This window comes from Mauremys reevesii, linkage group 2 (genome assembly GCF_016161935.1).
Source record: "Mauremys reevesii isolate NIE-2019 linkage group 2, ASM1616193v1, whole genome shotgun sequence".
NCBI lineage: Eukaryota > Metazoa > Chordata > Testudines > Geoemydidae > Mauremys > Mauremys reevesii.
Genome location: NC_052624.1, coordinates 192,248,629 through 192,261,307, shown reverse-complemented (window position 1 = coordinate 192,261,307; position 12,679 = coordinate 192,248,629). Strand labels below are relative to the sequence as shown.

Here is a 12,679-nt window from a genome sequence, read left to right as displayed (position 1 = left end):
TTCTTATCTTTAGTCATTTGAAAGAGTGTCAGGTATTTGTAGTTCATCTGTAAAATACCAGTCTTCTCTCTCATAAGAGCAGAATGTGAGAGATATGAAGGCTATTACAAATTGTGAATACCATTTTAAATTTAAGTTTCTTTATTTTAAAGACTTTTTCCAGTTAGCATCCTAATTTCAACAATTAGACTTACAGTAGAATCTCAAAGTTATGAGCACCAGAGTTACAAAGTGACCGGTCAACCACAAACCTCATTTGGAACTGGAAGTATGCAATCAGGCAGTAGCAGAGACCAAAAAAAAACAAATTCAGTACAGTACTGTGTTAAACGAAAACTACTAAAAATTAAAGGGAAAGCAGCATTTTTCTTCTGCATAGTAATGTTTCAAAGCTGTATTAAGTCTATGCTCAGTTGTAAACTTTTGAAAGAACAAAGTTTTGTTCAGAGTTAGAACACTTCAGAGTTACAAACAACCTCCATTCCTAAGGTGTTCATAACTCTGAGGTTTTACTGTACATGTTTTCCCACAAGCTGGCTAGGAGCAAAATAGGTAATTCTGGTAATAGGCAATAGGCTTAACTTAACCTCCAACTTTGTTCACCTGGAAGACGCTGCATCCCAGTCTTGGCCATCACCTCTGGGACGCTGACCAGTTCTTCCAATCACAGATGGTCGAGGGCTACTACTTCCAGGCGATGGATTCTGGGAATGGTGAGGTCCTCTTACTTCTTGGCCATAGGACATAGAAGAATTCTGGGAAGCTGTACCTTATGCAACAAAAGCAGAAAAATAAATTTACCACACACCTCTCAGTCTTACAAACCACACAGTGAAGTATGAAAAGTCCAAGCGGGGTAACAAACGGCAAAAAAAAGTAGCGTAAGAAAAATAAGGAGGAAAGTACAGGAGATTGGCACAAACTACTTTAGTCCATATGAATCTCAAAAAGTTCAAAGGTTCATTGCAGACTAACATTGAAAAAAAAAATTTAAACATAATTCTTGGGTCTGTAAAATTCTAACAGAAGTCTCACATGAATATTTTGTGGTATTTTGGTACTTCTGCTTAAAGTTCTAGAAGTGCAGAGCCCAGTAAAGATTTTTTTTTTAAGTTATCTAAGCCTCAAAGAAGTTTGGGGTCAGCTTTTGGTTAAAGATTTGTGTGCTCTTACTCAAAAAATAAGTGCTCCATTCGTCATGTAAAAAATGTCTGAATCTTGCTATAAGTGCAAAATTCAGTTCAGTCTTAACTACAGAATCACAAGCAGCGTTTCTGTAACAACATGCTTGCAATGTTTTATGAACAGCTCTAAAATCAAAGCAGGCAGAGGTAAAGAGATGAAATTTGGCAGAGTAATAGGCCATGGAAGGAGAGGGTGTCCTTCAGTCTTTAGTGAAAATCAGTCATGATTTTGCTGGGTCATGAAGCTTTGCTTCTAGATCCAGAAGTCCCAGGTTCAAATGCTGCTGTTGATGTTTTAATTTTTAAATTAATTTATTTGAGTTCTCCTCTCCATTTGAGGCCTGTACAGTTGAACTCTCAGTAACTAATACACCTAGTTTTACAGGTGGAGAAGCATAAGAAAGAACTCCAATTAATATTTTTAGAATCCTAAAACATTTATAAAATATTTTTTGTTTAACACATGTAGCATGCACAGCCTACATGTGATAGAAGAGATTCATCATCACTTTTGAGCATGGCAGCCATCCCAAACTCACATTGCTACAGGATGGAATTTTCAAACATGTAAAGTATCATCTTTAGAAAAATCCATTCCACAATCACACACCACAACATTACATATACACACCTTGGTCAGTGGAGAAAAAGCCTGGATCTCTGTGAAAATTAAGCCTATTTCTTAAGAAGATACATAACTGTTGCAGGCATGACACCGCCTGCAAGGCTAAGCGGTGTTTTCCATCTTTTCCAAAAGCCAGCTTTAGTAGAGACAGAAGGCTCTAAAAACACAAGGATTAACAGAAATTTGTAAACAGAAATAAAATCACTTCTGAACCACGGTAAGCAAAATCATACTGAAAGCACAGTTAAAAGTTCTTTGTTCATTGAAGGCAACATTATTAGTTTAAGGAGAAGTGTGTGCTTCACGCTAGTTTCAAATGAGCCTTTGTCACCAGCCTAGAAACAACTTTTATGGGAGATACTTCCCATTCACCTTAGCCAGAAAAATATGGGGAAAAAACCCAATTCACAGTATATATAGATTAAATGTTGTGAACAGCTAAGCAGGAGACTATAAAAAAAATTAAAAATACAGGTTCTCTCTCTTAAGTGTGCCATATAGTAAATTCCCTTTTCTCCTTCCACTTAGCCAAACATTCATTTAATTAGTGTCCACTCCATCTAAATACAGAAGCATCGGCTCCAGATGGATTATCAGGAAAATTTATTTGAGCTCCCACTTTACAAGACTTGTTTTGTAACCCAACGGAAAGGTTTAGTTGATGGTAGTTCTAACCTGAACAATCTTTGGTCTTTGAAGGAAAATCTCAGCAGGGAAATCTTGCATAATAACATCCTGTAGAAGCTCACATGTACTCCAAATTAAACTGTGGTTATTACTTCTCAAAGAGCTAAAAATCAAGTTGAAAATCAGTTAATGTCAGAAATACTAGAACGGTGGAAGTCATCAGAGGTAGACGTTTCCTTACAAAGCTATCAGTGCAATTGAAAGCCTTTTCCAAGTAAAGGTTCCTGGTTGTGTTATTTCTGTGGACAAACAACATAAGAACGGCCACACTGGGTCAGATGAAAGGTCCATCAAGCCATGTATCCTGTCCTCTTACAGTAGCCAATGGCAGGTGCCTCAAAGGGAATGAGCAGACAGGTTATCAAGTGATCCCTGCCCCGTCACCCAATCCCAGCTTCTGGCAAACAGAGGCAAGGGTCACCATTCCTGCCCATCTTGGTTGATAGATTCATGGAAGACAGCCATTGATGGACCTATCTAGCTCCCTTTTGATTCCTGTTATAATACTGACCTTCACAACACCCTCTGGCAAGGAGTTCCACAGGTTGACAGTGCACTGCGTGAAAAAATACTTTCTTGTGTTTGTTTTAAACCTGCTACCTATTAATTTCACTTGGTGGCCCACTGGTCTTTTATTATGAGAAGGAGTAAGTAACACTTCCTTATTTACTTTCTCTGTACCACCCATGATTTTATAGACTTCTATCACATCCCCCCTTAGTCGCCTCTTTTCCAAGATGAAAAGTCCCAGTCTTATTAATCTCTCCTCATACGGAAGCCGTTCTATCCCCATAATCATTTTTGTTGCCCTTTTCTGAACCTTTTCCAATATATCTTTTTTGAGATGAGGTGACCACATCTGCACGCAGTATTCAAGGTGTGGGTGTACCATGGATTTATATAGAGGCAATATGATATTTTCTGTCTTATTATCTATCCCTTTCTTGATGATTCCCAATATTCTGTTCGCTTTTTTGACTGCCGCTGCACACTGAGTGGATGATTTCAGAGAATTATCCACAATGACTCCAAGATCTCTTTCTTGAGTGGTAACAGCTAATTTAGACCGCATCACTGTATATGTATAGTTAAGATTATGTTTTCCAATGTGCATTACTTTGCATTTAACCACATTAAATTTCATCTGCCATTTTGTCACCCAGTCACCCAGTTTTGTGAGATCCTTTTGTAGCTCTTTGCTGTCTGCCTGGGACTTAAACTATCTTGAGTAGTTTTGTATCATCTGCAAATTTTGCCACCTTACTGTTTACCCCTTTTTCCAGATCATTTATGAATATGTTGAATAGGACTGGGCCCAGTACAGATCCCTAGGGGACCCACTAGTTACCCCTCTCCATTCTGAAAACTGATAATTTATTCCTACCCTTTGTTTCCTATCTTTTAACCAGTTACCAATCAATGAGAGAACCGTCCCTCTTATCCCATGACTACTTATTCTGCTTAAGAGCCTTTGGTGGGGGATCTTGTCAAAGGCTTTCTGAAAATCTAAATACACTATATCCACCAGATCTCCTTTGTCCGCATGCTTGTTGACCCCCTCAAAGAATTCTAGTAGATTTGTGAGGCATGATTTCCCTTTACAAAAATCATGTTGACTTTTTCCCAACAAATTATGTTCATCTATGTGTCTGACAATTTTGTTCTTTATGATAGTTTCAACCAATTTTCCCGGTACTGAAGTGAGGCTTACTGCCTCACATAAATTGCCAGGGTCACCTCTGGAGCCCTTTTTAAAAACTGGCATCACATTAGCTATCCTCCAGTCATTTAGTACAGAAGCTGATTTAAATGATAGGTTACAAATGACAGTTAGTAGTCCTGCAATTTCACATTTCAGTTCCTTCAGAACTCTTGGGTGAATACCATCAGGTCTTGAAGACGTATTACTGTTTAGTTTATCAATTTGTTCCGAAACCTCCTCTAATGACACCTCAGTTTGGGACAGTTCCTCATATCTGTCACCTAAAATGAATGGATCAGGTTTGGAAATCTCCCTCACATCCTCAACAGTGAAGATCAATATAAGCAAAATGTTACACCCAAACTCAGTTCCATTTGGATCAAACCAAGTTTCAACCTAGATTTCTCAAGGAGAAGCTACTTCCTTAACCCCTTAGGAATTTTAAATTGAGATAAGAAAATCAGAAATTCCCTGTGAACTTAGTCATTCGCTATGGTAAACAACAAATTGACTCATGTCATCGGTAACAAAATTCTACCATTACCACTACCCAAATTAGCAACATTGAGAATTTCAGTCAGAGGTAAGAATTTACATAAAGGAAGCCCAATTTAGAACAAATGGCATTTACTCTAGCATTACTGTTTTCCTTTTAAAAAAAGTTCTTTTCTCCACCAATTTCCCTTTCTCAAGTCCTTCTCCTTTCCTTTTTCAATTTTCTTTCACTCCATCCTCTCTTCCCCACTGTGCCTCTTCTTTCATTACAAATAGTTTTTAAATACTCAAGCCAAAGTAGCAACCTTGTCCTTTTTTGAACCAGAGATCTGTCAGATTTAAAGGGAAAATTAAAAACATTAAATAGATTTTCCAGATTTTAGAATTTACCACATGAGAAAAGTAGACAAATCTGTCTCTTCTGCAAACAGTGATAAGAATCAGTTGGAGATGGAATAGGTCTGTTAAGTAATCTAGTCCATCTTCCTCCATTATCTCTGTACTAGACATACACTATCTTCTGTTTTGTCTATTCTTAAGTGATTCAAGCAACAGAAGTTTTTACCACAACATTTTAAAGGCTAAAATTAAATAGTCTAAAATTCCACCATTAGAAAATGATCTAGTTTTCAACAAGGGAGTAACATCAAGGTTTAAAGCCTTTCACACCAGGAAGGAGGAGTGTTTGGCTCAAGGAACTGGAATTGAGATAAAATAGCTACAGCTGTCTGGATTCATATCTATGTTAGTTACTAATAATGATTTGGTAGCCCATGCAAAGTAAGTTCATGATCTCATTCCAGTTAGTACCAACAAATTGTCCACATCCCAAAACCCACCAAATTGGCATTGTTGGCTAACCCAAGCAATTTATGCTAAAGACAAAGGTACAGGACAAAGTTAAGACACTGCAGTGGGTAGCGTATACTATGACTGCTATCAGTCTTCAGAATAGCTTTCATAATCACTCAACTCATTTAAAAAATATTCACAACAGGAGTAGTAAGTGCTGAAAAACAAAGTTTGAGTGGTTGAAATCCAATGAAGTAAAAAATATAAACTATAAAATCTCCATTACTATACCTTTCATTTGATGAAAGAACATGTCTATCCGTTGTGGTCAGTGTTAACCAAGGAAATGTGGAAAACTTCAAACATTTCACTGCCTGATTTACTGTTAAAAATAGCAAAAGTATTTTAAAAAGCATATTCCAAAAATGTTAATGTACTTCTTTAGGAGAGTCAATATTTGTAGCATGTGTACAGTGAATTTTTAGTTATAAAGCCTGATTGAACTAAATCTATTTGAAGAGCTCCAATGCATTGAGTTTTCAGCAGAGTAATCAGAGAATGAACTAGTTGCAGTAACTCATTGATATTACATAAAAAGATTCAGTAAGGAGACGTAGCAGCAATATTTCCCCTACCTTAAATGCATCAATCTGTAATCTTATTTTGTTCTGCTGCAAAAACACATACTTTCCCAAACTTGAACGTAAAAGAATTTTATTTCCAATTTCTACACCTAATTGTAATTTGTGTAATTTCTGCACTTTTGTGACAATATCTTGTTAAATTAACCTTTTAATTAAAAATTGCATGTAAGTAATTTTGTATTCCTAATGATGGCCAATATGTTGCTGAAAAGTGAATTGGTGAAAGAAGTATGGTAACATCAATGTCAACTTGTAAAACCTAGTTTTCATCTTGTCACGCTACTGATAAGAACACAATTAAAAGAACATTACACATTATGGATTGCTTTCCAGCATGCTGGTCTGATTCACTGGCTATAGAGCAGTGTTGGGCAACCTGCGTCCCATCAGGATAATCTGATTGCAGGCTGCAAGACATTTTGCTGATGTTGACTGTCTGCAGGAATGGCCCCCAGTGGCCAGTGGTGAGAAAATTCAGGCAGGGAAATGTGTGCAGGCTTTGAGTGTTTTAGAGGGAGCCCGGGGGGGAGAAGGGGGTGTCTCTGGATCTGTACATCTTTTATGCTCTCTCAAGTAAAGAATGACTTGTTTAGAAACATTTGCAAAAAGACTTTGGGTCTGTTTCCCTCAGCTATCACATGTCCATGTCCCTGAAAAGGTGAACTATAAATTCACAAGGGTGGAACTCTGGACAAGGGTGTGCTTGAACTACTGAGGCTTCTGGGGCTAGGAGTCACTGGCAATGGGGCCCCAGGGCCCCATTTCCTTAAAGGGGTGACAGAGACCATGGACAGGAAATATGCCAAAGAAGCCCAGGGAACAGACAGTTCTGAAGCCTACTCAGATCACAGAAAGCTTAAGAGCACACATGTCCAGCATATGAGATCCAAATACAGCAATAAGGCGATTGTCCAGTCAGGGGAAGTTTGACCAGGGCCAAGTGTGACAGAGGTACTTCTGCTATGTTTCTGCTATAGTTATCTCAGTGATACTAGATAAATAAAAAAGCATTAGTGCCATTTACTATTTAGTTACAGGATAATGTTTTCAAAAGCACCTAGGTCCCATTCTCAAAAAAGACTTAGGCATATAAGAGTTTATATTTCATTGCAAGTTAATGGTATTTAGGCGCCTAACTCCCTAAGTCACTTTTTCCAGTGGGACTTAGGTGCTTTAAATTTTAAAATATTAAAAAAATGTAAAATGTTCTAAATGTCTACTTTTAATTGTTACTCCACTAGAATTACTAGATGAAAACTAGGTTTATCATCTCTACCACTAGATTTTCTATGAGGCCAGTATTCACAAAATGGCAGCAGGAAGCAGAAGGCACAACAATGCCAGGTGTAATTTAAAAGATATTGGAAATTATATATTTTCCACAAAATCCTCTATTGAAATAATTCTGTCATATCCATATATTCAATTGCATACCAACTGATCTTTTGGGAGGGATTTCCATCTGTTGCAAATTACTTCTGCCTTGGTGAAAATATCCAGTGAATATTTCTTCTTGGGGTAAAACTAAACCAAACAAAACATGGCAGTAAATAAAAAAAGCACATTTTCATTGTATATAAATACAATATTTTTCTGTATTCTGTGGTTGAATTGTTTACTACTTTATCCCTAAATTATAAATCTTATCTATAGGAAAAATGGAGTTAAAAGTCATTTTAGATATTACACTTGGCCCGAGTCCTCTCAATTTGTAATTTTGCAATCACATTCTCCAATTTTTAAAGGTTTCTCTGTTTCCTTCTTGTGTCCTACATAAACAGGGAAACTGACTATATACAAAGTGCTGCCAAATAAACAAAGTAAACAAAACTGAAAGAGAGAGAAAATGTTTTCCTTTAATGTGAAGTACTAATTTTGTAACAAAATAGGTAAAGTTTCCAAAGAGAATAATAGTTTAGAGATACACAGTCAACCTTAAAGTAAGTAGCAGGTCAGCTCAGTAGTTTACTGGGCTTTTAGATTTATATAAATAATAAAAAAAATATGAAATACACACACACACACACCGTATCATTCTAATATCCCTTTGATACATCAGTAGCAATATGGATTCCCAAAAGTAAGCTTCAGAAAACCAAGTTAGGAATCTCATTTGGTCTAACGACATCCATGCTGTTAGCTTGATTTTTAAATTTTCCCTACAATAAAAAAGGCTAGCTATTTATAGAAGAGGCAATTATGGCTTCTGATTTAAAGAATTTAGTAAAACTAGCACATGCTTCTCACATATAGTTTACACTGCAACCAGAAATTACTGTAAGGTAGTAGCATTGTGATATTTACGGTAGGCATATGAGAGGGACTGTAGCTTAGTAGCTGTGAGGGGCTCACCACATTTCATACACACAATCAAAACTGGAGAAGTAAAAATCTGCCTGAACTGTCAAAAAAGAACCAATAAAACCAGTTAGGTTCTCTAACACTAGTTAATGGCCTAATCTTGATTCCTCACAGAGGCCCAGTAAACAAGTTATGCACAGAAAAACTGTGCAAGAGCAACCAAAAAAGAATTGTTCCACTCATATACACTGCAACCTCAAAGCTAGAATAGCTGCTGACACTACCTTTCCCCCCCCACACACAAGGGGGTTAGGCCAGTGAGCAACATAAATGATACATCATCATCCTTTCCCACAAACATCATGAGCACCAGATAAGGAGCCCCACAAAACAAAACTCTGTAGTACCTTCTCCCAAAGAGACTGTGCTCAGAGAACACGAAGGGAAAACGAACAGAGTGTAAACTAGAATATTCTTTTTAAAATACCAAGCAAGTAAACTTTTCAAAAATACAGATTACCTGGTTTGTCTTCTGATGGTAAGGGCTGTCCTTGGTAAGACACTGCTGGATAATTGGCAGGAATTTCTGAAGGAAGTAGGAAGAGCCCATCTAGAATCCCATCAATTACAGTCTGCAGATGTGGATCCATATTATGACGAAGTTGAGAAAAGAATTCCACTGCACCAATCCCAACCAATTGCCGGACAGCAGACGGATGCTAGATCAGAAAGAGGACAATCAGTTAAGACATGCTGGCAATTTCTTAAAGTTTCTATACTACATCAGAAAGACAGAGCTATCGAACTTTAATTTTCTGTAAGATAACAAAAAGCTGAATTTAAGTTTTTCAACTCAATATCAAATGTTTTTCCACACTGTTGTATGGTGATTAGCGCAGGGAACTGGGAGTCAGGGGATCCTATTACATGCCCAACTTTGCCAATGACTAGCTGTGACACTTGGGGCAAGCCATTAACCTCTTTACATGCATCCAAACCAGGCAATTATCCCCCTATTTTTCAGCAATAATGCTGCTTTGCAATATACAAAAACCTGTAGGAGAACACTTCAACCTCCGAGGCCACACAATAGCAGATTTTAAGGCGGCCATCCTACAGCAAAAAAACGTTAGGACCAGACTTCAAAGAGAAACTGCTGAGCTCCAGTTCATCTGCAAATTTAACACCATCAGCTCAGGACTAAACAAAGACTGTGAATGGCTTGCCAATTACAGAACCAGTTTCTCCTCCCTTGGTTTTCACACCTCAGCTGCTGGAACAGGGCCTCATCCTCCCTGACTGATCTAACCTCGTTATCTGTAGCTTGCTTGCTTATATATACACCTGCCCCTGAAAATTTCCACTGCTTGCATCCGAAGAAATGGGTATTCACCCACGAAAGCTCATGCTGCAAAACGTCTGTTAGTCTATAAGGTGCCACAGGATTCTTTGCTGCTTCTGCAGAACCAGACTAACACGGCTACCCCTCTGATACTTTGCAGATATTACCAGTGCTGGAAACTTTACCATAAATGGAGGAAAGGCATTTTCATCACTGTTTTCTCTAACCCTGTTCTAAGCAAATCCCTGTTCTCCATTTTGCTGATTATTTCAGTCTATGTGGCAAAAGTGGAAACTGGTCACTGCACTGGGAATCAAGAGACCAGCGTTATTTTTCCAGCTCTCCCACTGACCTGCCATGTCATCTTGCACGTTATTTCACCTGTGTGTCTGTTTCCACATCTATACAATGGTTTTAGTGATACTTATCCTCATTTATAAATTAATCTAAGTTAGTTGCAAAGCACTTTAAAAAAAAAGAGTACTGTGTACTGTGTGAGTAAATTCCATTTACAGGAAAGTCTTATCTTACACGGGGGTTCCGTTCCGCGGTTATCGCGTAAAGCGAAAACTGCGTATATTCAAAATTATATCCCCAAGCCCTTTAAATCCCGCCCGCCGCTTCGGCAGCCAGGCCGGGGCGGCATTTAAAGGGCTCCTCCGGGCTCCCCGGTGCAGCAGGGAGCCCGGAGGAGCCCTTTAAATGCCGCCCCGCCCAGCCACCAGAGCGGCGGGTGGGATTTAAATGGCTCTGCCGGGCTTCCCGCCGCGGCGGGGAGCCTGGTGGAGCCCTTTAAATGCCACCCCCCCCACCGACCCGGCCGCCGGAGCTGCGGGCGGGGTTTAAAGGGCTCCGCCAAGGCGGGGAGCCCAGTGGAGCCCTTTAAATGATGGCCCCTGCCGCCGGAGCTGCAGGCAGGATTTAAAGGGCCCGTTACTCCACGGTGGCTGGAGCCTCAGGCCCTTTAGTTCGCCCCAGGGTCTACCAGCCACCTCTGCAGCTGGGAGCCCCCTGGGTGATTTAAAGGCCCTGGGACGCCCAGCCACAGCTGGTGCCCCAGGACCTTTAAATATTGAGGCCACGCCTCTTCCGCTTCAGGCCACGCCTCCCCAACTCCGTCCATACAGCGTAAAGTTGAAATTGCGCATGTTAAATGCGCATAGGTTGCAACAGACCTGTATGTCTAATATTGTAAATGCATACTCTTTAAGAACAAAACATTATACCTTTACCAAGTTGTTCAACAAATTTAGTATCTCCTCTTTCATCGGGACTATAGGAAAATTGAACCATTCCAGTAAATGGAGAAAAAGCAATTGTTCTTGGACTAGATCAGCATATGAAATCAAATTATGATCTAATTTACACAATATATTCTTGAGAGCTCGTTCTCTTATCTCTGCAAGTTGATGACCTGTGCAAAAAAAAGAAGAAGAGGATGGTGAAGGAGTGCTAAGGAATTAAAGTGGTTCAGAAACATATCTACAATACCATCCCAATTCTTAGTTTTGTTTGATGTCTCAGCAGGGAAATCTAAGATTTAGGAAACCTTGTGCTGCTGCTTGTCATGGGGACAAATGGTCCGTCATTCTCCATCCCTGAGTCAACAGAGCATCTTCTAACGTTCTAAATTCACTTTGAAATAAAAGGCTGTATTGATAAACCCGACCTATTTTGGTTCTACTGTATTCAGAGAAAAAGGACTTTGTGCACATTCTTTGTAAGTAAACAGCACTGCATTAAAAAAAAACCACTTGACTGCCATAATCAATTTCGCCTCCTTAAGAGAAACAACTCCAAATGGGGGCTAACCCACTGGGCTCAAAAGGGGAAATAAGAGTAAGTAGTTCTGTCCATATACAAAACAACGAACGAACAAACAGAGAACAACAATAAGCTGTATCCATTCCCATCACCATGAAAGAAACCAAGTTTAGCAAAACACCAGCCTCAGTCATGCACGGGGATGGCAGGAAGATCCGACGCGCACTTCGTGTCTGACACGGGTGCCTTGCCTTGAGCACTGGGGATAAATAACGTGTGTCTGCGGGTGTCTCTGTATCTGTGCAGACACCTGCGGGCGGAGCTACCCGCGGGGCTTTGCCGGTGTCATGCACAAACCCACTGCACACGTGCGTGCACACACACACACCTATCAGGCACGCAGCCCGTCGGGAACCGGTCTCGCCCCCCAGCTCAGCCCCCGCAGCCCCACACGCCCACGGCCGTTCCCAGCCCCGCACCGCAGGGGTGTCCCGGGCCGGCCCCGCGCGGGACAGTTACCGAGTTTCCTGATGAGCGGGGCCAGCTCCATCTCCCCGGCGCCGCGCTGCTTGCTCGCGCGCCCGCCCGGAATCCAACCGCCGCGTCCCGCAGCGAATCCGCTCCGCCTTGCCCGGGAGGGAGCAAGCGGAGAGAGACCGTTGCTGGGGGTGGGCGCAACAAGCCGCAAGGCATCCTGGGAGGTGTAGTCCACTCCCGCAAAGGACCCTGGGAGATGCAGTTCTTCCACCTCTCTTCCCGGAGCGGCCTGCAATTCCCATGATGCCGCGCGCCCGGAACGCGTTCTGCCTGTCGGAGTTCGGTCCCCCTGCTGGGACGGGGCCGCAGGAGGCGCGGGCGGGTCCCACGGGCTCCCCTAGGGGAGAGCCCCGCGCTGGGGATTAGCGAGGACGGGGCAGGCTGCAAAGGGCCCCAACCCTGCAGGGAAACCCACGCGGTGCCCAGCCCCGCTGGGGCTCCTCGCGGGCGCTGGGCTCCGTGGCGCTCGCTGCGGGACATGACGTTCCCCCCAGCGAGTGAAGGGACCCAGCTCACCTGCCTGCACCGATGCTGTGTCATTTCCCCCGCTGCAGGGGTTGCTGCTCATAGCAGTGCCAGCGTGCAGTGGAGTGAAATTAACTAAAA

At 41.2% G+C, this 12,679-nt stretch overlaps 1 protein-coding gene across 8 annotated transcripts in view; it reads right to left on the bottom strand.

Moving 5' to 3' along the window:
• RTTN (rotatin) overlaps positions 1 to 12,679 on the bottom strand; it is a 163,620-nt gene that overhangs the window by 150,787 nt on the left and 154 nt on the right. For 2 of the 8 annotated variants that reach the window (XM_039524715.1, XM_039524714.1), the window contains exons 1-8: positions 12,056 to 12,395; positions 10,999 to 11,186; positions 8,951 to 9,149; positions 7,564 to 7,653; positions 5,777 to 5,867; positions 2,485 to 2,599; positions 1,816 to 1,966; positions 604 to 769 (exon numbers count right to left, since the gene is read on the bottom strand). In XM_039524715.1, the coding sequence (XP_039380649.1) occupies positions 604 to 769; positions 1,816 to 1,966; positions 2,485 to 2,599; positions 5,777 to 5,867; positions 7,564 to 7,653; positions 8,951 to 9,149; positions 10,999 to 11,186; positions 12,056 to 12,086 (1,031 nt within the window). In that variant the 5' untranslated portion in view covers positions 12,087 to 12,395. Of the gene's footprint in view, positions 1 to 603; positions 770 to 1,815; positions 1,967 to 2,484; positions 2,600 to 5,776; positions 5,868 to 7,563; positions 7,654 to 8,950; positions 9,150 to 9,484; positions 9,505 to 10,998; positions 11,187 to 12,055; positions 12,398 to 12,589; positions 12,657 to 12,679 lie in introns of those variants that run through there. The other 6 variants (XR_005594099.1, XM_039524716.1, XM_039524717.1 and 3 more) reach the window with 6 other exon arrangements.